This window comes from Anabas testudineus, chromosome 2 (genome assembly GCF_900324465.2).
Source record: "Anabas testudineus chromosome 2, fAnaTes1.2, whole genome shotgun sequence".
Lineage (NCBI taxonomy): Eukaryota > Metazoa > Chordata > Actinopteri > Anabantiformes > Anabantidae > Anabas > Anabas testudineus.
In genome coordinates this window covers 27,210,767-27,237,063 of record NC_046611.1, presented here as the reverse complement: position 1 = coordinate 27,237,063, position 26,297 = coordinate 27,210,767, and the positions used below count along the sequence as shown (strand labels likewise).

Genomic DNA, 26,297 nt, shown 5'->3' with positions numbered 1-26,297 from the left:
TAGACCTACTTTATCCTTGATTGCATCAGAACATTACTTCAAAGAATACTAAAAACTAAAAGAAAATTATAATTAGACGGCTCTCATACCTAGAGGAATGGGACACATTACATCTGGATCTTTCCAAATCAAACAAAATGTGAAGCGAAGATTTTTGATCAAGCATTTTTTACAAGTGAGGCACAGTTCAGGTTGACTGTTAAATATGAGAGAATCAATTCAAATGTGCTGTTTTCAGCTACATTACAGCTCATATTACCTAAGTAATGTGACATTTCATACATTAGTAGTCATTACTAACTTAAGTGACAACCCTTATTTGCCAAGGTACAGTATTTCAGCAATGACTAGATTATTATTATTATTAATCAGGAATATATTTTTATTAATTATTACATTGTATGACATTTTGCATGGTTTATCTTCATATAGTACATTTCAATTGTAAATTTTATAAAATGTCAATAGCAAATTATATGTATTTTCTGCTAGGACTGTATAAAAGATTTCAAATTAAATGAGAAAATAGTTAATATGGAGATGCAGAAGTACTGAAACCAACCAGCAGAGGCCCCAGCTAAGTCTTTACCTCCCAGAGTTCACACATTTTTGACACACGCGTTTGGCACTAATCGAGAATCAGGTCATCCTGTCTAAATCCCATCCTGTAGCACCGCATGACATAATAGACTAATATAGGTCTAATAATAGACCTGTCATACTAACCGTTGATAGTGCTCAATTGCCACTCTGAATGTGTGTGAGGGATTTGGGTCGGGGTGGGGGTAGGAGGGGGAGAGAAAGGATTTGCTGACCAAGCTGTAGTGCTTCATAATCTCAGTTTACCTAGTCTAAACCAACAGCTGTTGGAGCTACAACAATGACCTAAATATTATGTGCGCCCCCCCCCCACAGTTCCAGTGTGATAGAGCATAGAAATATTATCCACAGATAACACAAACGTATAGGCGTGTGCATCTAAAAGTATTTCGACTTCATCGTTCTCAGCTGTTCACATTAGTAATAGAAACACTGGAAAGCACCCGAAGATGATCGGTCTAGTTTTTATCCGTGATAAGAAACATAGGCTTCATAACAATGTGGACCGGTTGTGTCATTGTACTGTTATCATAAAAGCCATTTCATATGCTGAAACTAAATTCTCTTACATTAGACATGTTAATCCTGCGACCACTTATGGTTTGTTACGTGTGGAGTTCAGTAAAATGTGCAGTTTCCTCATCTCTTGTCGCGTTCAAATGACTTCCTCTGGACAGTATCTAAGCACGTAGCTACTCAGAAGCCAGTGAAGTTTATTTGAAGAAACAATTTGGCTATGAAGTGCCCTTGTAACCCCTTAGCAACTCATCACCATATATATTAGACACACAGTCCAGGATAGCACTTAAGCTGCAATCGGCATGAGGAGTTAACACCGTGAAATTGTGCTCTTAAAAATCCCGACAATGTTATATTGCTGCTCTTACCGTGACTCTGGTGGTGATGAAGCTCACGGTTATTTTTCACCTCATTATTGTCATTATTTTAATGTTAAAACACAGAGCTGACCTCTTGCTCTATAACACGGTAAGAAATGATTACTCCTTTCACTGAGTTCATTTTTTTAGGTGTTATTGTCAGTGGATGAAACGCGTGGCCCCTGAAGCTAAGAGGTTGTTATGAAAATCGGAGCTTTCCAACAAGACACGACTGATGCATCTGAAATCACAATAGAAACAGAGCATGGAGTGTTGGCTCCATCACAAACACATCCAAAGTTCCAGTCAGCGGAAGTGTTTATTTCTGTCACATCATCTATACCCTGCAAACACACATCTCAGTCTCAATCAATAATCAATCATATAAACAGTGTCAATGTGCTGTAAACATTTTGGAAAGACAATCAATTTTCACCTGGAAAGATTCAATTCATTTCAGTCTTAGTCTTGACAACTATAACTAGAAAATATATTTATATCTATATATTTTACATATCAGCATGTGAAAAATTCAATATTGAATAAAAAATAAAAACTTTATCTTCAAAAAGCATCAACATGTATGTTATAAAATATATAGAAGCAAAATACATTCAGTTTATCATAAAGCAAAACGAAAGCATCTAAAAAATATTACAGTGAAAAGCAATTAGATTCTATACAAAGCTTACTGTTTGTGTAGCTTTCACAGCCAATAGGTCATAACCGTTAGTATTCTCCACTGAGTATATTTTAAAGAAATTATTCCATAACATTTTTAATGAACTGCTTTCATTTTTCCAGTAGAACAATGAATTCATTTTTGCTGTGGGTACAGATTGAAAGAACATGTGTTCAAAAGTGTCTGTGCACCAAATACAGTGATACACACTACAGAAACACGGATGCATTGAGCACCCAATGCAATAACACATAGACATGACAGTCCGTTAAAAAGCAATAAATATGAAAAATAAGTTATCTAAAACGTTTCAAGTATCAGATCCCCTGGGTTTTCACTGTTTGACATCACATGAGCATCAAACCCATGTTTAAGATACCGGCCTTCTACTGCCAGCCTCCGTCCTTTGTTCTAGCGTCGTCTGACAGTCAATTGAGGAAGAAAAATTAGGCTATAAAAGCTAACTTGAGTTTTCTGCTCTCCTTTGGGAATGCTGCTGGTAATTCTAGACTCACCCTGAGCTCATAAGATTGTAGAAAAACATTGGAAGCAAATCTGTACAACTTGTCTGTCCAGTACTGAAGCGCTGTCTGAAGCTGCTATCGTCTGAGGCAGTAGTATTACTTCCTTTTGCCAGCTGCAAGGTGTCTCTTGGTTACAGCCTCCAGCCTCCTGCGCTCAGCCTCCTCAGCTTTTCTCCTTTCTTCTTTTAGCTCCTTGTATCGCCACTTTGGGATCTGCAGCAGGTGCCCCCCTCCGTCTTTGGCGCTGCTCTTCCTCCGAATCTTTTCTGGTTCATAAGTAGACACAGGCGCCTTGGACACCCTCACTTTAGGGATGGTGAAGCCCGGCCTGACACTGCTCCTTCTCAGCATCATGTGCACAGGGAGGAGGCTGGTTCTTCGCAGCTCCAGGGCTTCGTTATACGCTCCCACGCCCAGGCTTGAGCTCCTGTGTCGAGGCACCAGACTCTGGGGCTGGAGGCTGGCCCTGCGGTCAGCTGAGTTCTTGGCCACTAGTGTGACCCGGGAGTTCTGAAAGAGTTTGAGATGGCTTTCCACCCTGTCAGGGTTGAAGGAGCGAAGCTCCTTGCTTCGTTGCTGGCGGATGATCTCAGGAACTGCATAGCTCTGTTTACCCACACTCGGGGGACTGTCAGGACACACCTGAGACAAAATCACCATTATTGGATTGGTTTTACAAGTTATGAGTAGCATATTATTAGCACTGCTGTAGCAATAGAGGCAATAATAACAGGGTATTATTAAAGAGGCGCTACAGGTTTCTACGACAAATGTCAGGGAACTGTGGAAAACTAGTGTTGGTAATTTATATTGATGTAGAGAAATTTGTCACTAATGGGCATTTAGAAATAAAAAAGGTGCTATTAGTCCCTGAGAACTGCTGTTATAGTCACTTCACATACATAACATATCCCACAGTCAGGTTTTTGCAGTCACAAATGGGGACCAGAGAATTTTTCTGGACTAAATTTTCAAATCTAAACCGACCAAAACTAATACATGTGATCCAAAATTGGGACGATGTGTACACTACAAAATATAAGGTGTGATGCCCTTAAGATTAAGATAGCAGTAATTAGCCTCTCTTGGTTTTGAAACCATTTCTCTTACTCGATAAACATACAGAAGACGTAATTGGCACTTTAATGCAAAAACACTTTGACAGTTTAGTCATAATTTGGTCTCGGTTGATCCCTTCACTGTACAGGAATGTTTGGCCCCACTGAAAGATAACGAAAAAGGCCCTGATATCTCCAGCTGTGCTGCGTATGTACAATCATTACTGTGAATAATGCAGAGAAAAGCAAAACGACCTGCTTCACTTTATCACAATGGGTAGCTGTGCTCATTAGTTTGACTTATCTTGGGCTATTTTTGAAATATTACTGTTGTTTTGAAGGAATAAGTGAAGGGTGTGTTCTTGGGCTCTCTTTAATTCAGCTTAATGAGTAAATGTATAGTGAACAATAAACATGATCGATGTCTTAATTACTCACTGTATGGCATGTCACAGCAATGAAAGGGCTCCTCAAGGCTGTTGTCACAGAAACCATGTGATCAATAACGCCTTCATCCTCTGGGTTGGTGACATTCGCAACACTGAAAATGTTCCTTACAGTATCGGACAGCCGCTTCAGACAGCCACGGGGCTCCTGTGCTTTGGCCACCAGAGATGCCAGTGGGGCCCACTCTAGACTGGAGGAAGTTTGAGGGCACATCGTAACTACTGAGACAATTATGAGATATTACAAAATGACAACATTATGAGTTTTACCTGTATGTATCACAGTACTGGCGTGGACAGGGCCGTTCCATCAGACGTGTCATCAACCAGGCAGTTTCATAACGGCCAGTAAATAAGGCCCACTCCCTGGCAGTCAAGTTGCGGCCAAAGTCCCTGGCATTCAAGGCAGCCCCTGGTCAACACATCAAAAAATATACCGTTACACACCTCTCTCATACCAACCTTGTGTCCTGTACATTTCTATGTAACTTATTAAAACTGCACTATGTTTTCTGTGAGGATGTGTAAAAGTAACACAGATAGGATGAGTTAAATAACACTGGTACCAAACATATCAATAACATTTTCCCAGACAACATGTTTTTCTGCTTAAATGTTGCAGTCCACCATACAGTCTCATATAACCATAGTTATATGAGCTGCAGTGGTAGAACAAACATCACTTTTGTGGTTTTAATCAGTAAATAATACAAACAAAAAACAAAACACTGAATTTATAAAATCCAGACTTTGGCAGTGTAACACATTAGGAACAAGTTTTCCTCTCATTTGTTTCTGTGCATTGAAACTGCACAATTTCTTATTTGTGACTGTTAGAGCGTTGTACATTATGCGGAATTGCACGCATTTGCCCACCTGCCATCATTAGTGAGCGCACACACTCCACCCTGCCTTGCATGGCAGCTTTCATCAGCGCAGTGAAGCCGTGGCAGTTTCTCCTCTCTATGTCCAACCCGGAGTAGTAGTTCAGCAAATAATTGGTGATTGTTATGTGGCCTACAAGAGCAAAGGGAAGGAGAGTAGTTACTGTAGGTCACAAACAACAGACCACACATGTAATGTTGACTTGACTTGTTTCACAAAGCTGGTGCAGACTTGTATGTTTTGTTCTTGCCAAACTGACTGTGTGTGTATATTTTTGTGTTCAATAACACTTGTGAACCTAAGCCTGTCTGATATACTGTGTTACTGTGGTCAATGGTGTGTGGGGCTATATGTCGTGGAACGTACCTGCCTGAGCGGCAGTGATGAGAGCTGTGTTTCCCTCGCTGTCCTGCCAGTTGACATCCAGATACGGACACTGAGACAGCGCTATGACGACGTCCACATAGCCTTGGTAACATGCAACCAGCAGTCCTGTCTGAGATCGAAAGTGACAGGGCAGAAGGCAGAGACATGTGAGTTTAAATACAAGACGAGAGAGAGTTCAGAATCAGCAAGAACAAAAAAAAAAAGGTTGTCAGAGGGCATAAAGCCAAACTGCAATAAAATGCTGACACATAGGAAGTAGCATGAAGAAAAATGTGATCGTGGTGGTGTCAGTATAAATCCTCAAAACTAACATCTGTGAATAAATATAACGTGTTGTGTTTTCATCGAAAGCTGAGCCACCGTGAAGTCGGTGCAAAGATAAGCTGTCTCTCCATTTGATGTTGTTGTGTAGTGTGATTGTGTGATTTTTGTGTGTGTGTGTGTGTGTGTGTGTGTGTGTGTGTGTGTTCACGTCAGGGTGAGTTCTCTTTTATGTGTGTGTGGACAAAATGTGTAGATGTTAGTCTGTGAATGTTGAGTTTATTTGAGTTTGGGAGTGCAGGAGTCTTAGAAGACTTGTGCAAAAGTTGGGTACTTTCTGGAACGTGCACACTTCATGAGCCAAAACAGTTTACTACAAGAGACAGAGAGGAGAGATAGTGGCAAGCTGTGTGTAGAATTGTGATAGCCAATAATGTGTGTGTGTGTGTGTGTATTATTATTAGCACATTTTGTGCTGCAGCCTCTGTGGTTTTATTTGAACTCTCCGTAATAACTTATCTCCCATCAAACATTCTCTAGAGTTATTTTACTGTTATTTGCATACTTTTTTCCACCTGTACTGCTGGTACACTATTCTTTTTTAATTATTATCATTATTTTAAACTGTACCATTCTTGTTACTTGTGTACACTCTTATTGCTGGAATAGATTCAAAAAGTTTAGTATTGTGAAATTTCACTGGTACTACCAAATGTCTGGTATTGGCACGTGGGCGTTAACCTTGGGGTTCCACCACAGAGTCTCAGTAGGAATGAGATCTGAGAGGGAAACTCCAGAACCTTAATGTTGGTGTCCCTTGGTGTTGAAGCATCAACACAGCCTGCACAGCATCACGCACTTGCTACTTTCAATCAGTAGTATCAGTAACATATCTTAAACTTAGTGAAAATGTCTTTGTTCTTTTGGAAATAATTAAACTTCTGGTCATGGTCATGTTTGATTTCATAAGGGGACTAATAATTTAGTATCAAAACACACAAACATCTGCGCCCATCAGTTGCAAGACAAATATTCATGTAAATTTTAATCTTGTATGTTCCTCACTGCACTTTGCTGCAGAAGATGGCAATTTATAAAAAAAAACATGGTATTAAACCTTATAAATTTCATCGTGTATTATTAGTGGAAGTGGAACTAAAGGCAGTAATTCAAACTTTGTTGGCAAGAGGAAAGTATGCAGTGCTGTATTTACAGGAGGTAAGCTGTTACCATTTGTTCCACATTTAATATTCCCTGATTGGAGACTTTCAGCTTCGTGAACGTGCTGCTGTGACATGATGTTCTCTTTAAAAAAGCACAAAATCTCCTTGATGCTTTGCAAATCTTGGCACGATGAGGTTTTGGTCCTGGTTCCTGAGCACACTGTGTAACTTCAGTAAATGATTCTTTCAAACTGCTATGAATGTACCAAAAGTTCTGAGATGAATAAGCAAAATACTGATAAAGATAGGTACAGAGAGGAGCTGAAGGTTGACAGACTCTGTGCCAGCCCCATATCTACTCATCACCATGCAAACATTATACAGTACTTGTGAAAGGCTAGAGTTATCTCCACATACACTCGGTATTGACACTGACGGTGTCTCTACGACTTGGCTTTTGTTCCCAAAATATGTGAAGATCTGAATTTTTTTCCAAATTCTGGTTAGTATTGTGCCACGTGTCCCCTTGTTTGTCTGTGTGACTGAAAACATATTTCTCTATTACATATAATAAATACACTTTTGATTGACTCCACATTACAGTCTCAGTTGAAACACTGCCTTTACATGACATGTACAATAGATTTTTCTTTCCCACCTGTGAGACAAACTGAACTTTTGGCTAAAATGAGACAGGCTGTCAGCCAGCTGGAGATGTAGTGACATTACTGTTGTCAGCCCTGAGAGTTTTATAGGGAAAAGGTGTACAGAGGTCCTGTGGAGTAACAAATGGATTATCTGGAAGAAGTTCACTTTCACTGGCTCGGGCCCAGACGCCTCTATCAGCTTAGACACACATGCAGACTGGGTCTGTGTCGCTCTCTCACCTGCTCACAAACACTCACTCACACTAACATTCTTGGCAGCCCTCCAGCCTTGCTGTGATGTACTGTAGCATCGTGCCCTGCAGCGTGTCTGGAGAAATCTCTGTCATCACACAATGTCTATCTCGCACACGTGCACACACAAACACACAAGCGTTAAACTTTCCCCTTCTCCCCCCCAGACTCAGCACATCCCTACCGTACATACAGGAATGTCTGTTACATACAGTGTATTGTAATCGGATGTGGATGCACTTAACTAACGGCTGGTTGCAATATCTGTGATTAAGGAATCTGAGAGCAGCAGCAAAATGCACGATTGCAGAGACACACATGAATCAAATTACTTTCTCAATGACTAGGTCTGAGGCTCAAGGGATAAAAAAAGCTGACTCTGACAGCTCAATAACTCTGAAACAATCAAGACTGTTATTGCCAGCAGTGAATGAGTGTGTATATGTGCAGTGCATGTGTTTAAAAAGATATATACAGTAATATGTAAACAGAGACTATAAGCACACCCTCACCAATTGTTTCCAGAGGAGTATTTATTTTGTATGTAGGCCAAATGAAGATGCAGCAACGTTAAAGCTTTCATTACTTTGTGCTGATGGATCTAGACTTATGTCCTCCCTGACTATAATCTCTTCTGTTCCATTACACTGGATTGTAGTCGCCCCTTTTTTTACTCGCAAAGTTAATGCAGACCCAAACCGCAGACGTCCCTTTGGTGGAAGAGCAGTTTTTCTTGACCTTTTCTTTTAGAACAACTGATAAAGCATAAAGTAGTGTACACTGCACACATCGCAGTTGAACTAAAGCCAAAGTGCCTCGTGGTGTGAAGTGCTATTTTTCTGGGCACGTGGTCTGACCCCTTGACACTTGCAGTGTTTGTTACGGTATTGTTTTCTTCTCACTTAGCTATACACTGTATCACATAAGCATATACTGTAGTATATGCCTTTGCCTTTGCAACACTTAATGCAACGTTTTGGAGAACCCATCGTGTCCAGATTAGTAGCAAGTACCGTAAAACCATCAGCCACAAATCAGTTAAAACCTACTGAGTGGTAGTTTCACTGGGTTATTGGCTGAGATAGCATTAGAAAACAGCTGGCTTGTTGAGTTTATCATGTTGTACATGGCTGATAATATTTCCTGCTGCATGTGGATATTAGGATATTAATAGAATATTAGCTAAACAGTGCGACCAGTTTGATTTAGCTATCCAATTAATTTGCTTTGAATATTTCTAGGCTTTCCAACCAGTGCTGTTGTGGCAGCTGATGAAACAAGGGAGGGTCAGGAAAAGCTGACTGCAGCTAATGAGGACAGAAATGTAGGAGAGGAGGAGGAGGGTGACAGTCGACATTCTGCAGCGGGAGAGGCAGCTAATACAGAAGCAACAGGTCACACGGACGGCAAACACAGAGAGATGTGGAAAGGCAGAAAGGTCAGAAAAGGTCAGGAAAGCAGATTTCTCAAGAACAGGGGCCTCATTCCTATTCTTCTGTGTCTTGTAGACAGGACATCGCCAAGCGGCAGAGACAAAGACACAGGATTTCATCCAGAGTGGCTGAATATGCCTCAGTTTAAGACCTGGATGTACCACAAACAATTTAATATCTACATGTTTCGTGGTATCGTGACTAAATAATCACAAATAATGGTTTGTTTCTCCTTTTCCAATGTTCTTATCTCTTGTTGTTTTTTTTTATAATATTATTATAAGTTAATATTTACATTTAAAAAGCATAGTTATACACTCACACGCCCCCAGCCAGCTGCCACCACAAATAAATATTCCCTGATATTAATAAATCCAGTTTCTTTTGATCTTTACTGTTCTTTTGATAATTAAATTAAAAGGCATCATTGACTGGTACCATAAACGTACAACCACAGGAGAATGACTGTATAGGAGGTGTTATCACTGCATAAAAGAAATTACTGACTACACACACACGTGCGCGGCACACACACACACACACACACACACACACTAAGTAATCTGGGGAATATCCAGAGCTAGGAATAGAAAGGCTTAGCCTTATCAGTTAGACAGACACTGAAAGATGGGGGAGGGAGGGATGTAACTGTATCTACAGTTAATATGGGAATGCTGTAATAATTGGCTCCTATGATAATAACACAACACCCACGCACAAAACCCTTAAAATTCCCTCTGGACACACAATTAATACAGGTTTCCCAGCCAGTGTTGAACTATGCTATCAATGGAATATTATTCAAATTGGACCTCAGTACATGTTTGCTATAGTACGCAGCACCTACAAGCACAGATGCATTGACAGACTTATAGAATATATACATATAGAATTATAGATTCTGTAAGTTGTTTACTGTATAACCAATAATCAAATGGCCTGTTGTGCTCACAATTGATTTCACAATTGAAATGCGAGGAACTAAGCCAACAACAACAAGCTGAATTATCCTATACACAAACTAGGATAGCATGCCCTCCTAGCAGAGACCTGTTTAATATCTTGGACTTTGACCCTTGTTTAACCATGAGAACTTTCCTGTGGGTTTCCCAAATCAATGTGACTGCTTCCATAAACCAATCTAACTTCTCTTACAGGTGACATAAGCACAGTTTTTATTTGCAAATAAGCACTGGTCAAAACTAAATCCTGCAAATGATCAGAGCAGGAAACTGCACCTCTGCAGCCTGCACATACCAAATATTAAACTTTCCATTAATTTTGCCTGTTACAGTACATCTTTGTGCTCAAGGACATAAAGACATCCATGAACACGCAGGCGAACACACTCTAGACCACCCTCAATCTCATACACCTAAAAGCACCACTGACACATACGTACTAGGCCATGTGCTTGTCAATAGCTCCCCTGTCTTTCTATGCGCAGCAGAGTGTTCACACGGCAGATGAGTATGAATGTCGCTTTGATTTTTCCACTCATCCGTATTTGCTAACAGAACCATGCTTGCTACCAAATGCGGTGCCAAATTTCTGCCTCTCCACACGCATGTGCTTATGCTAGTTCACTGATGGTCGATCTCCATGTTGGTCAGTCACTTGGTGGTTGATTTGGCATCCACCTGAGCAGGCTGAAGCACACTGTGTAATGTCCTGATTTGTCATTTGATCTCCACCTATTTGGAAAATGTCTCTGTTTTGTAAAGACTGGAGTGTTGGAGTGCTTAAGACAGAGTCAAAGAGGTAACAGTCAAGCAGGGTGGCCCATTTAAGTAGATTGGATACTGTGATTGTGTGTGTGTGTGTGTGTGTGTGTGTGTGTGTGTGTGTGTGTGTTCATTTTTTTCATCATTTTCATTGAGCATTACAGCTTATCCAATTCACTGAGAGGAGTGCACACAGGTCCTGAACAGAGGACACTGATTTAAATTAGACCTCCTGAAAGCCAGAGGTCAGAAGACATCGGTTGACTTGCATTCATCTTTTACAACAGTACTCAGTACAAGTGGTGGACACTGTCTGTTTATGTCAACAACTGTTTGTCTGGCTTATTATAATGTGATTGTGATTCCAGTTTAATCCTGTTTCCGCATGTGTGCTGCTTAGCACTTGAAATTACAGTTTATTGCTTTTCAAAGGCTGAGTTAAAACAAAAGTAGGTTTGCAACAAGTCAAGTAAGGAAAGATGATATCAGCTGATCGTTTATGACACTAACCTCAATGCTAAATACTCTCAAGTTGCAAATGCATGATGACAGGGTTCAATGTAGGTTGTGAAGCTAACTCACTCAAATTCCCTCCTCGTTTTGAAACATTTGTTCTACAGTACTTCTCTCATGTGCTGTGTTACATGGATTCCTTTTTTACCTTCATATGTGCAGTGATGCAAGTAGCTTTTGTCCACATGAGTGATTATTGGTGTTTACTTTTTCGAATGAAACTTCTTTTCGGATCGTGTTGACATGATGTAATCAGGTGTTGACTATAAACCGCAGCGCTGCCCCTGCAGTCAGTGCATCACACCACACAGCCTATATGGTGATGTTTCAGCTTGTTTCTGCAATTCTCTCTGCATACATTAAGACACACACACAAAAAAAGAATTATCCTCCTACTGAGCATGCATAGAGGAATAAAGAGCAGGTCATAATATATCAAATGTGGATATGACCATATTAAGTGAAGACAGCAAACGTTTCAGTCTGGATGTATGGCTACAATGATGAGCACATGATGTGCTTTCTAATTTAGACGGCTTCAATTAGACATAGTCTCAGGGTCAAGGGGCTTACTCTTTTCACATTGGTCTGGTTTGTCTGTATTAATATTATTTCTTGTTGATTCTACTTGTTTAACCCGCTTTAAACGCAAAAGGTATTCAGGTTCCTTCTGCACAGTCCATAAATTAAAGTTTCTCTAAACAAGAAACTGAGACCCCCAAGATGCCCAAAAAACCCACTTAGGTTGCACAAGCCATTGCACTCTGAGTGCACATCCTAAGCCCGGTGAAAATCTGTGTCTCTAAGTTTGCTGTAAATAAAAAAAAAAGGAGAAGGTGTAATAGGAGTAATAGTATAGACGCTAATAGTGGAATGTGTGGGATGTAGCACCCCTCATTGTCTTACGGTTTGACGAGTTGTCTGCTATATTAGGATGTTGACATTTGTATCAGGATGTTGAACACACACACACACACACACACACACACACACACACACACACACACACACACACACACACACACACACACACACACACACACACACTAATGCTAATGGCCTTTCCAGATTGATATCAACATGTGTTTCCAATGGATCTGTTGTGTAAGGCGTGCTGTATACTGTCCAAAGATGTGGTAAAACAATGGTTACAACCCCAGAACACATCCTACATACTGTATATATGCAAACACAGTGGTGATGTTTATCAAACTAATGTGTTCAGGATCTTCCTCTACATCTTTTGTATGTATACATGTGTGTCCATGTTTCTCCTTCATGTCACATTCTCATGAGGACTCACTCAGCAAATCACACTTACTCAAATGCAATCCTCTAATCTCTACTGATAGCCATGTTTAAGTACCAGAGAGATTTCAGCTGAAGAGAGGAAGACATGAGATTTCACTGCATTACAGTTACATCATTCCACTCTTCCTTCCCATGAAGTTAGTAACCCTTACCCTAACCCTTACATACGTACAGATGAATAAGCAAAGGTAGTGAGGGACACATGTACACAGAAAAGAGGATGTGAAATAGAGGATATGAAGTCAAGGGGAGGAGACCCAGATTTGTGATGTAGGCCACCTTAAAAAGCAAATGAATACAAAACTCGTTCTCTTCTCTCTCCGCATCCACAATCACATTTCCATCGCTCACATCACTGAAACTCCAACTTCTTCATCAGAACTCTGCAGCTGCCCCCGGCAGCAACTTCTATTTGTTTACTTTTACATATGAAGATATGGGAAAAGTAATGAACAAACGTACTTTCTCAACTCGCCCTGCATAAAAGGTAACAATGCTCCACGGAAAATTGACTGAGTCACCACATTGCGTGATGACAGCCATGTGACTCCTATTCAGCATAGATCTCACTGTCGGCTAATTCAATTAGTGAAACGTCCAGACAAATAAAAACCAGTGTAGCGTTCCATCATTATGGATTTATCTCTTTGCCCTGGGCTGCAGCTCTTTGGCAGGAGTGAAGTGATCCACAAGTGATTGCACTGCAGATGAAATTTCCAAATGATTTTTGGATTAAGTGGAAGCTGTTTGATGAGCTACCCTCAGCGAAGAAACGCACATCTTAGCTTCTTAGTCATGTTTCAAAATGAACGTGGAAATGACCAGATGACCATTACACTCACATCTGCATGAGCACACACACTGTCCGTCAGAGACATTTGGGACAGTGTGCAGTCTGTCAACCATCAGAGATCTGAGGTGGCTTGTGTTCTCAAACTGAGGCCTCACATCACACACATACACATCATACATACACATCATACATACACATCACACATACACATCACACACACATACACATCATACATACACGCCAGAAAAAGCAGGTTTGGTGTGCAAAAATGTTTGAAATCAGTTTTGAAATCAAATGAAAGTGAAAGAAAATAAGTTTTAATCCTACAGAGATATTGTAATAATGACTTTAGTTTTCAGTAAAGTCAGCTCAGCACTAATTCAGTAAAACACCTCCTGACACACATGAAAAGTGTTAAAGAGCGATCACAGCGAGTTGGTGATGTGGAGTTATCGTTAGTCAAAGTGCTCCTGCTATGTGCTCCTACCCTGCTGTTCCTGTCCGTCTCCTTCACCTCCTCCTCCTTCACTCCGTGTCGTATCATCAGCCGGACGATAGACGCGTTGTTGGTACAACAAGCCTGGAAAAACGACAGCGGCTCCGGGCTGTCCGGAGACGGGGACCGCTCCGAGTCCGCGAACACATCATCCGGCGGGTAGAAGGAGTCATCGGAGGCGATGCTGTGAGCGTCCTCCAGGTCCTCCAGGTCCTCCAGGTCCTCAAAGTCGACTTCTTCGAAATGATCGTCGTCGTCTTCTCCATCGTCCTCTTCGCACGACCCCATGTAGTCCTCGTCGCCTGAGATGCTCAGCGGTTCCTCGGTGATGGTCGGCTGGACTTTGTGTTGCTGCGTGACCCGGACCGCAGAGGCACCTCCTCCATCCCGGTTGTCCGCGATCAGCACCATCTAACCCCCGAGCCTGTGGCACTGTCCTCGGGGTAGAGTGCAGCCGGGCACACGGGGCGCGGGCATGGGACAAAACTCAAACTCTGGTGCCCCGAGTAAATAAATAGATCAGTCACATCGTCTGCGGGGGCCTGAAGCAAACACACTCCTACATTTAAGAGGACAAGTCCCAGAGCGGCTCGATGGACTCGTTTACCTCCCCGTCATGTGCGGACAGCTGGAGCGCGGTGTTCCCCTCAGAGCCGCGGACGTCCCGCCCCACAGCGAGAGATGTGCGCGCCTCCAAAACGAAACCACGTTGACATGTGGGGAAACTCTCCGAGCACATGGGTGGAAGTGCTGCTCAACAAGTGGAAGAGCTGCAGCAGAAAGTCAAAGTGGTGCGCACGCCGTCCCGTGTAGGGCGGAGAGCCGGTTCACCTGCGGCCCGGTCGCCTAATCCGATTACACGGGACTGGTCCCTCTGCTCTGTCCTCGTCTCTCTCTCTCTCTCTCTCCTTCTGGCCAAGTGATGACAGACTGAACTTCATTACATCTGTGCAACCCATGAAAATAAATAATATTTGATAAAGTGAGTGAAATCATTTTCTCTAATTAAAACTCCACAGTGTCACCTGTATATGAATATTATTATAGTGTCATAAACAATCTATGATATTATTGTTGTGCATCTGAAATGCCTTTGCAGGGTGCCCTCTCCATCCTGTTGGATTTATCTGGCTGTGCACACTTTCCTCAGAAAGGTAGAATCCAGAACAGATTTATCACAGTGTCCCGATGACTTATGTACACTGGACTGTTTAACTTGAAAGCTTTGCAGAGTTTGTGGAGGATCCATGCTACGTGCAGGTCACCGCTAGATTTACAGTGAGACTCCCTTTTTCTCTGCCTAATTAATAACATCAGTTTGCTGACATCATGTGCTGTGGAAAACACAGGTGCACAACAGTCCCAGTGTGCACCCATTATACATTTATCTACCTCCAGCTGAGAGTCCAGCCCTCCTGTGGTGCTTCTGTGTCTATGGTATCATCCCTCTGCTGTGTGGGTGACAGTCAGTGTTAGCGCTTTTACATATCTGTGAAAACTTTCACTGGCTGGTCAAACCACAGAGGACTGGATGATAAATTAGAATTCCTCATCTCCAGTATTAGAATTAGCGAAGGGGGGGCCTCTGGGGACGTTCGTGGGAAAGCTGTTATCATTAATAGATTTCGAGTCATGTTTAACTCCTCGGGCTCAGAGAGCTAGTGGGGCTCCAGAGCTATTGATATGAATGAGCTAGACAAGAAATTAAAAGCACTTCTGCTTATAATGCAATAGAATCAAGAAACCATAAAGTCAAATTCACAATGACAAGCGAACATTATCACATACTGTACAAGATTTATCGGCTGGCCTTTGTATTACACGGCATGGAAAGTGGATACTTCATATGCAGCAATAGCAACATTTACTGTAGTGATGTATTTGTACTGATGTATGATATACAGAGATAATTCCTCCCCATGATGTACTGACGGAGATGCTGTTGAATTGTTCAGTTGTCATAGTATCATATCATATACAGTATATCTATGTGTTCATTTCCACTAATATAAGTGGAAATTGCAAAATATTGCTCTCTTAACTCGGGTCCATCTCTGTTGTCCTTCCCATAATGGAGCCCACTGCCGTTGATCTATGGCACTAATGTATTCTGTAATCAAAGTTGTGTTCCAGTTTTACACCCAGATCCATTCACCAGCGGTTCCAGTGCTACACAGTGAAATGTTCAGTGGAATAAATCTGCCGTGAAGGCAACAATTTGCTGCCAGTCAAAAGGAAACTGGCCAATATTGCTTGGGAATAAACTGGTGTTTGGGTGGATACAACTGAATAAATAGAGCCAATTAAATTGCAGAAATCCAAATGCCTAGCAGCATGGCGGCCACTCTACAGTGAAAAAGGGGCCACTCAAGAATATTCCATCTCATCAATTCATGTTTTCTTTCAAATTATATGATGTTAAGACAGATTCACAATTCAAATAAACCACTAGGGCTCAAATTTGTTTATTGGACTCTGTAAGTGAGCCCAGAGCTCGATTTAGCCTGGACAAAATGGAAGGAAATTATTAATACTGATTAGAAAGACCGGCAGTTGATTTAGGACAAGCACTCTTCAGCTCGGTGAGCTCGTTCACAGGACCACTTTAGGCCTGACTCCAGGGTCAGTGCCACAGCTGGTGGTGCACCGCACAAGGGCAGACGCCTGCTGATATGGAGACTTGATCCCTTCCTATATGTCCTACATACAATATCTTGCAATTCACTCACTGCTGTACTGCAATATGCAGGAACAGCTGAAAAAAAAAGCAGATTTGTTGCATTCACCTTTAGTAGATGTATTTAAATACACTGTAAATAGCACAACATTACAACACCATCACTTGCAGAGCCAATTGCATCAACTCAGCCTGGATTCAGAAGAAAAATCTACTGTAAATCCCCCAGACGGATAATCACAGTGAGCTGACTGCAGCCCTTCTCTGAATCTGGATGTCTCGTAAATGGTTATGTTTATGCTGCGTCCCCGGCCCACTCCACATTCAAGGCTATTTTAAACCTCTACACTCTGCAGGCGTGCGCAAAGCTGTGAGGTGATGAATATTTTTTAACCCCAGGAGAAGCTTCAGCAGCACAGCAAAAGCATGACTGTGCAATTTTGTAGGATACATATTATTTTCTTGAAGAATTATTGAACAGCTACCACACGTTAGATGACCTGTAACACTATTTCAAATGTTTTGAAAGGTCTCTGCATTCACCACAACGCATCAATGGCTGTTTTAAATATGTATTTGACCCTCAGTTCCTTAAAGAAATGACTGAAGCGTTCATTTACATGCAGGTTTAGACAAGCTCCTGTGTGCCTTTGCCCTAAAACCACAAACAGCCAAAACACCCCAACACACCAAGCTCCTCCTCTATAGCATACCTGGAGTGCTGAACAAAGATCTTCTATGAGTTTCCCTTTGACACAAGCTCTGAACTGTTAGGTTTCAGTATGAAAATGAGTGTTAAGGGTTTTAAAAGGGCTCCTTGTGTCCTTGTTGATTTGCCTAAAAATATTGTTTTCCATCTCTGTAGCCAAATGTCCTGTTTATTAATAACTCGATTGGAAGCACTTCATGTTAATGCTTAATCAGCTAATGAAGCTGTGCGTTTTTAGCTGCCATTCAACAATGTAAGAAGTGTTAATTAACTCATTTTAATCAGCGTGCAGTTTCCCTTAATTAAGTTCTTCTTAAGGTGTGTGTCTGGGTGTGTAAAAACTCCCACGTACAGCCCGGACAAATTGATTTCATTTATTGTTTTTTTCCATACTGTTAGTCCATAGATAAAATCAGTCCTCCTAAATAAATAGCGACACAAAATCATAACACAGAAACAATTTACATGGTTCTTTGCAAGTTTACATGTGCCAGTACAGAATGACTCTACATGATTCGCCCTCTTTCCAAATCATATTTACTCAAGTATTTTATTTAAGTACAATGTTCAGGTATTTGCACTTTGCTGAGGTATTTCAACACCAAGTCGCTGGGTAACAGAGATCTGTGAATTTTGTTTTTTCATTAATTACTATGAGTTTTTGTAAAGTTTGTCTGATAAATTTGAACTACTTGTACATTTATATTATCAACAGTATCAGATTCAATACTTTTTAAATTAGTTACTTGTGCTTTTGAACTTTATACTCTAAAATTTTAGACCATGTACTAAGAAGAAGGACCTTTACTCGTAATGGAGTATTTCTTTAGGTAAGTACTGGCATTTTTACTTAAATATTGACTTAGTGTAATCCTACATATTCTGTTGAGTGCAGTGGTTTGATGCATCAAACTGTCACATTCAATAGATTTGGTAGGACTTTGTGTACTCCCACCACCTCTGCCACAAAACTCAATATAACAGTAAGCCTAGTGGAGGTGTTCAGAATGTGAACTTGGATTTAAACTCCCCCAAACTCTGTGGAAATACAATGTAATTGTTTAGCTTTTTTTTCACAGGGAGTTCATGATAAATTATTCATTTCACATCTGTTCATGTGTGCCACAAATGGGGATTATGAGATCATTGTTCCAAAAAGAGGCTAACCTAAGATGATAAGAAAAAAAACACAGTAGATTTACTAATTGACAAACAAAAAAAGCTTTGGAGGTGTTTCCTTCCAATGACAAGCACCTATTATAGCCACAGAGGTACAAACACAAATCCAACATTTACATTTTCCTGGAAAAAAGTAGATCCACTCGACACAAGGTACAGGCAGACAGTATTCAACTGCATTCGGAAATTTACTCAGCTCTTGAGGTTGCTTTGGAAAAACTGGATGGAGTTGAGTCCATGTCTTCCCGATAGATGAAGTCCAGAGGTTTTATCATCCCATGCTGGAGCTCCCTGAAACATTTAGTGTGATGTTACACATGTGGGACATACATTACTGCATTACAGTCTGTTGTGTATGCAGGTGTACACTAACAGTAACCTCGCCACTGACACACACAATCAAAACAGTTACTGAGGTTATTGTTCTCACAAAGTCTAATACCCTGCATGTACAAGCTGTGGAGCTTGACAATAATTTCTAGACTGTTTAAATAATGTAAAACTGCACATAAATGTTTCAATAATCCCAATCCAACAAACGCTGTCAACAAAGTAGAGTATGTACTGAGTACAGTAGTGGAGCTGACTGATAAAATATCCATGCTCTGCTACTTCAGAATGCAGCATAAATTATATTTTCTTCATCCTTACCCTGAACTCTGTTACACAGCTACAGAGAGGAACGCTAAAAAGGAGCCTTTGTGTCCACACTGCCTCTCCTCCTGTGTCTTTCACACTGCTCTGCTACATTCGTTGTGTCCCTGGAGATGTGATGTTATGAGCAAAGCTTGAAGAAACAGTAAAGGTTGTGCAACAAGGTCCACCCTGGAGCTCAGATTCCTAAACCACTGACATCTTTGCAATGACATCATTTCTTCCAAGTTCCAACATTGTAAAACAATGGAGCATACAGTGATGGAGCTGTACAATATCACCATTGTGCTAAAAGATGCACCCAGTTTAAGTTGTACTAAAATTTGAGGAGAGTGCTTGAAATGCTCTCTGAAAAATATGTCATTATTCACGTAGGGCTGGATGAAGCCAAAAAGACAAATCATCCGAGACTATCTACAGTTTTTTGTATTTTCCTGCTGTAACACATATCAAGTGAACACTTAGTTTTGCTTTCGCTTTTAGTTTTCCCGCTGTTTCTAACTCAACAGTAATACAGTCATTAAAAACAAGTAACAATCTACAAAATTCCCACCAAAAGTCCAGCAACAATCAATGCCTGTTTGCAGTTTGAATGGAAACTGTACACAGACTGCCGCAACATCTGGGGTTGAGTTTCAAAAGTGAGCAATGTTCAGCACTGCACACCCAGTTTCAGTAATTCCTGTACCACTGGAAAGTACCAGGACAGGGGACATTTTTGAGACAGAAGAAACAATGGCCCAGGGAGACAAAATGGGAAGTTCCTGATTTCTTAAAAAATGTTTCAGGGTTTCAGTAAAGGGGAAAAAGAGTCTAAGCCTAAATCCATCTGTTTACAGTCAAATTAAACTTATTGTGCTTCAAACTAAAAGTGATAAGTTAAAATTCACTTTGTAATTAAAGCTAGGTCAACTACATCCTCATGCATGACCCGTGAATCATAGTTTACAATTGCGTGGCATTATTTACTAAGAGCTGTTATAGTTATTAGTAAATCATGTAAAGCACAGAAATGTTTTAATGGCTGTAATGCCAAAGCTTTAATACCCAGTATTTTCAACTCTACCTGTATAGATATAGTCTAGAGAGATATAGTCTTTACACAAATCAAATGTTCCTAACAGAAATTAATACTGGGTAGATTCAAATGAATGCTGATTTCTTATTTCAACACGGTTTTTAACTCAGTTCTACTGTGGGGTGCACAGAAAAATCTCAGATTGACGCCCTGACAACATTCCTCCTTTTTTCTGTCACCTTCTGTGTGATATCAGTGATTCCACTAACCTGAATCTGTCCTCCAGTCCTCTGTGACTTAGCCACAGGTGTAGTCTTTCAGGGGATAAGCTTCAGTGTGTGCAGAGAAATTCTGAATAAGAAAAGTGCCATATTGTGCCTCTGTGACCTACCAGAAACTACGCTCTCACACTCACAGCATCTTTTACAAATGTGTAAATGTCAAAAATTAAGCAGGTGGGTAAGACTGTATAGTGCATGTGTGCGTGCCCCTGAGATCATACTTACAGTATGTGTGTGTTATCTGACTACTGTAAACCTGTCTAAGTCCAAGGTGTACCATTGCTTGCCCATTCAGTGAACACAAGGTAAAACTCATGCCCTCTGAGTTTATCTCCTCTTTTTCATCTGCCTGGTGAAGTGGATACACCAGCAAAGAGGCCAAATGTGGTCAATGTAGAAGCTGGTATGTTGAGAGTATGATTACTGATATTTGGCTAACCCAGCCTTAAAGAAACATACAACCAAAAGTATAGACACAGTCGATCTGACAATTTATGTAAGGAAGCTTTGTGCGCCTCTTCCTGCTCATTAAAAGATTCCAACTTGACTCAAAATAGCAGCTAGACAGTGATGAATAATAACCAACTGTGCCTGATGCTAACAAATTCTGGAAAATGAAACAACAGCTGTGCATCAAGGAGCATTACTACGCCCACTTTTAAATCCAACACTGTAGCTGTGTGTCTTTTATTCCTTCCTGTCCTTCATTGCTTTCTGTCTCTTCTCCCCTCACTTCCTGCTGATGTAGAAGTTGGAAACCTGAATTATGCCATTCTGCTTGTTGCTGTTGGGCAGAGAAATCAGTACATCAGTGCAACAGCTCTACTCAGCAGTGTAAGGATTTTCACAACAGTGACTATCACTATCTCACAACATCATCTGAGGCTAGGGGACCTGGCTTAGCTTTTAAAGTGTCTTCTTAGCTTCTTAGCCTACCAGCACTGGCTGGCAGAAATGTTGGGCTAAACTGAACTCAAGCAGCTCTCAGCACATGCAGAGTCATCACTGCAGAAAACACTTTGCCAGCTTAAAATGGATTTGAATGTATTTCCTGCATTTTTTTAAATATAAATTATGCTCTGAAAATGCAGTTATAGTTCCACTGTGCATCTATGGAGCATTGTAATCTAAAAAGGCCATAATGTGTGATGTTCAGCAGCACAGTGTATCTTATATGTAATTATGTATGCTGACATTTTCTCAGAATATTCTGGGCAAGCTGCAAGCTACTGCAAAATGAATCAGGAAAATGTGACAGAAAAGGAACAAAATACATGACACATCATGAATCCAAACGTCCAGATGCTTCTGAGTTGATGTACAGATGTACTTGTTGATATCATGTGATCCTGATGAGCAAATACTTTCCACCTCTGCTACCCATATCTCCTTTTACAAACAGAGATCTGTGCCTTGGTTGTGGTTCAACAGAATATGTTTTAAAAAACTAATGAAACTGGCCTGGAAAAACTTTTTACTTTTTTGGAAAGTCACATCAGCTCTATGTTCACAGACTGAAAAATGGAGCATTCAAAGAAAAGTACACTGTTCCTACTGTGAAACATGGGGTAGTCTTAGTTATATTCTGGGGCCGATTTGCGTCTTAAATCTGTGCAAGGTACAATGAAATCTCAAGACTGGAGAGCAAAACGTGCTGCTCAGAGTCAAAAAGCTTTGTCACAGGTCATGGGGCCTCCAGCAGAATAATAAAAACACACAGCTAGAAACACCCAAAATGGTTAAGAACAAATCATTGGACTATTCTGAAGTGGCCTTCTACAAGTCAAAATCACATTGAACACCTGTGGAAGGAACTAAAAGATGCAGTCTGGAGAAGGCACCCTTCAAACCTGAGACAGGTAAAGCAATTTGTTTGTGGGGAGTGGACCAAAACACCTGTCGACAGGTGCAGACGTCTCATTGAGAGTTACAGAAATGGCTTGATTGCAGTGATTGCCTCACAAGGTTGTGCAACAAAATGTTAAGTTAAGGGTACCATCGTTATGAAACGTCCTGGCCAGTTTCATAAGTTTGTTTCTTAAAATAAACTTCAGTTGAGCCACATCTAAAGAGCAATGTCTGATTTTGTGAACTTTGTGGGTTTTTGTGGCTTTCTCTTTCTTTAATGGAAGGGTACAATATATTCCACATCTGTATCTGCCACATTTGTTGTGTAACATATCTGTATGAAACAGCCTAACTGGTAAACACACCAGTCGGCTCATTGCAAGGCAGAGATCAGAAGAGAATGTACACATACACACACAGATGGCACCTACACTAGAGGCTGCAGGCTGCTGAGAAAGTTGTCAATGTGGTCTTGTGGCATGTCTCCATCCAGGTGAGCAAGGAACGTGTACAGTTTGACAAAGGTGCTGAACGGGATCCTAGCAGCACCGCCCTCCTCATCCTCTGTCAGGATCTCACAGGCAATTTTCAGAGAACTCATGAGGGTCTGAGAAAGTGTGAACAGACACACAATCAGTTACAAACTGCAAAACAATGCATTACGAATTTAAGGACGACCATATCCTATTTTATCTACACAAGCAAACACTGCAAATACACATACAATCTATATACAATCCATAAGCACACACCAGCTCATTGACAGTTAATAAAAATGCAGCCTATTCAATGTACAACATGACTGCCCTCATGTGGTTAAAGTGTTCCATACACAGTCACAGCAGCATCATTTCCACCCTACTGCCACTGAGCACATCATTTTAATGCAGAGCTGCATTTCATCTGCAAAGTTGTCCATGCTTAAAGATGTTCTCTTTGATCTGTCTCTGCTGCTCTATCTGCATCTTCAGAGCAAAATCATTGGCTTAATAACTTTGCAAAAACTGACGCAGTTGGAGAAGATATATCCAGCCATTTTTTTTGGAGCCTGGGGACCGTGAGGGAGAAGTCTGGATTACAGATGTCTGGGCCTAGTCTAAACATTAGAGGACTAGCCTGTGAGATGAACAAAAAAAAAAAAACACTGCTTGTGGGTCTCCAGCTGTGCTTGATCTCACAGTAGGTTTTAATGCTCAAAGGAAGTGGTATAAAGTGGTATTAGCATTTATATCTAGCCTTTGACAACATCTCACCCCTCCCAGACTACTGCAGCCCAGGGCGAAAAACTCTATCCAGTTGAATTCTGAGGTGAAGCGGCCCAGCTCCAGCATCATCTCCAGCTTATCCATGGGCAGACACAGACCCTTCCACTTCTTCCGCAGTTCTTCTTTGCTGCATGTTTGCCCACAGGACAACTATGATTGAGTAGATGAGTTAGGGGTTAGGAGATTTAAGGAGAAAAAGAATCAGATTATCTAGTTGACCAGATCAGTGTACAATAACTCATGGGTAATTCAGTATTATCTGTCGGAATACATAAAAACCTGAGATCTGGGGAATTTTGTAATGGTGATCTGTTTATCAGCAAGATTGTCTTGGAAGACCATGGAAGACTAAATATGAGATAGAGGGAGTGTATTTTTGTTTTCACGCCTGGTACATCAGTAGTATTACACATTAATGTATCAAAACAACAACACAATTTCATATCTGTGGGAGATTTGGGGCCATTTAATTTCAAAGCTTATTTTTTATCTCCACACTTTCTAAATATAACATAGTTTAAATGTTGGTTTTTAATTTATTTTAAAAAAAATCCATCACCAAGATGTCAATAGATTACCCAGATAAAATACACCACCAATCCAAAAAAACGTGACGCACTCTAATGCTTCATTGGACTGCCTTTAGCTTCGGCACGCATTTGTGATGAGCTCGTTTCAATAAACTTCTGCATTGTCACAACATTTATACCCAGCTAGAGTTGCATTAATTTTTTGTCAAGATCTTGTATTGATGATGGGAGAGTTGGACCACTGCTGAGAAAGTCTTCTCAGCACATTCCAAAGATTCTCAATGGGGTTAGGGTCTGGACTCTGCGGTGGCCAATATTTTTGGACAGGCAGTGTATGTCATGAATGAAAATATGAAGAAAATCTTTATGTTACCAGATCTATGAGGTGCAGGTCTGCTAATGCTGAGAGAATACCTGTTTGTGGAGGGTCTTAAGTAGACCTGGAGTGAGCCCAGTGTCTGTCTTCTGTGTAGCAACATTCATCTCCAGCCTGTCCTTGACAGGCAGACACTCTCCTTTAGACAGAGCGCTGAAGTATCTGGAAGAGGAGAAACACACGTTAATTAACACACATATATTATTAAATGCTGTTTCACCCTGCCGGTATTCATCTGCTATCCAAGCAAACAAATCAACTTAGAAAAGCAGACTGTGCAAAATGAGGCACAGGCTGGCATTAGACCTGTGTAATGGGTAGTCATGACTATCATCAGCTGAATAAATCATCATGTGTTGTAGTTTGACTTCTCTGATGTTTACCAATACCAAATGCTTCTAAATGCTTCAGGACATAGTGTGGATTATCCTACTTCACAGTTCGAATAACATTTTAAGTGAATTTAGAGGCAGCATGACCTTCAGCATCTCTGAGAGGCAACAGAGCCTGATGTTACTTTAATAGCAAATAAACATCTTGTAACCCAGGAGACATTTGCATTGGTTTTGTTACACCTTATGCTTCACTTTAATGTCTTCTGCTGTAAACATTGGCAAGCTCCATTGGCAAATAAAACAGCAGAAGTCCTTAGAGGTACAAATATTCATGTATTTGAATTCTCTCCAGTGTGCTTTTTCTTTGCTGGAGAAAGTCAGATAGTTTAACCACTGCAGTAACATGGAAGCCCCTGGGATCCAATTACAGTCAACCAATGCATGGATAAGCAATGAACAGGTGAAAAGGGCTTGTCCGTTTGTACAGTGATGCGCCCTGGAGTCATTGTTTACGGTATAACTTGAAAGATCAAGACAGAAATAAAACATAATCATATCAGCTACATGAAACACCAGTGACAGAGATGAAGACTTACGCGGCAGACCACAGCCACAAATCCTTGGGCTGTGTTCGGATAGCCGCTTTAGTGAAGGTTTTGAGGATGTCAGGCAGCTCAGGAGGGATGTTGATTTGCTGGGAACAGTACATTGTGTCTGGAAGAGGCATGGCTGCAAAATAAAACATTGCAAAATAATCCAATTACCACATAAGGCAGCACGGCTAAAATACCATTTCAGTTTTGACCCTTTCAATCTGCTAACACTAACATGACCCATTGACATGAAAATTCAGCTTTTGTTTTTTTTTTTAGGTTTAGCTAGCCAGTGTTGCTGTTATACTCCAGAGGTTGGAGATGTGGAGGTAAACACCATGAAAGCAATATTTGAGATACAAGCTCAAAAAGCTGGATATATTTAGATTTCCTGGCAGAAAGCAGGTCTGTCTGTAAAACAGAAGAAGGTCCGATTCATATGGCAACTCCTGATACAGCTTTCATCCACTGTCACATATTTTCTTACAGCAAGAGTTGAGTCCGCTGAATAGATAAAAAAAGAATAACGGGCACCGTTTTAAATATAGACATGATTATTCCTTACGCATTTAAACATATAAGGTTACCTGAAGAGTTGATGCTAGAGGCGAATTTAACAAAATGCAGAAAGTTGGCTAGCTCAAATAGCTAACTGACCAAATGCTACTCTCGATGTGTGAGGTCACTGTATGGTATGTGTTGTAGCACTGTCGCATAGCAACAGAATTCTTCTTATGCTGTTAAGGTGGTTGGAAAGAGGGAAGCAGCTCATTACCGCC

At 40.8% G+C, this 26,297-nt stretch overlaps 2 protein-coding genes across 4 annotated transcripts; both read right to left on the bottom strand.

Annotated features, from left to right (window-relative positions):
* Positions 1–2,072: 2,072 nt before the first annotated feature.
* On the bottom strand, positions 2,073–15,000 carry ankrd33ba (ankyrin repeat domain 33ba). The gene is made up of 6 exons (XM_026361513.2): positions 14,045–15,000; positions 5,440–5,569; positions 5,065–5,205; positions 4,459–4,600; positions 4,181–4,379; positions 2,073–3,326 (listed from the first exon to the last, which is right to left on the bottom strand). The coding sequence occupies exons 1-6, from the start codon at positions 14,462–14,464 to the stop codon at positions 2,781–2,783; spliced, it is 1,578 nt and encodes a 525-aa protein (XP_026217298.1). The 5' UTR covers positions 14,465–15,000; the 3' UTR covers positions 2,073–2,780.
* A 2,830-nt stretch (positions 15,001–17,830) lies between these two features.
* On the bottom strand, positions 17,831–26,220 carry ropn1l (rhophilin associated tail protein 1-like). Of its 3 annotated transcripts, none has more exons than XM_026361560.1 (6): positions 26,106–26,220; positions 25,522–25,654; positions 24,629–24,752; positions 23,673–23,834; positions 22,851–23,026; positions 17,831–18,909 (listed from the first exon to the last, which is right to left on the bottom strand). In XM_026361560.1, exons 2-6 carry the CDS (start codon positions 25,650–25,652, stop codon positions 18,807–18,809), a joined length of 696 nt encoding a protein of 231 aa, XP_026217345.1. In that variant the 5' UTR covers positions 25,653–25,654; positions 26,106–26,220; the 3' UTR covers positions 17,831–18,806. The 3 variants fall into 3 exon arrangements, with proteins under 3 accessions (XP_026217345.1, XP_026217347.1, XP_026217346.1); XM_026361561.1 differs by lacking the exon at positions 17,831–18,909 and adding an exon at positions 20,767–21,355; XM_026361562.1 differs by lacking the exon at positions 23,673–23,834.
* Positions 26,221–26,297: the final 77 nt, after the last annotated feature.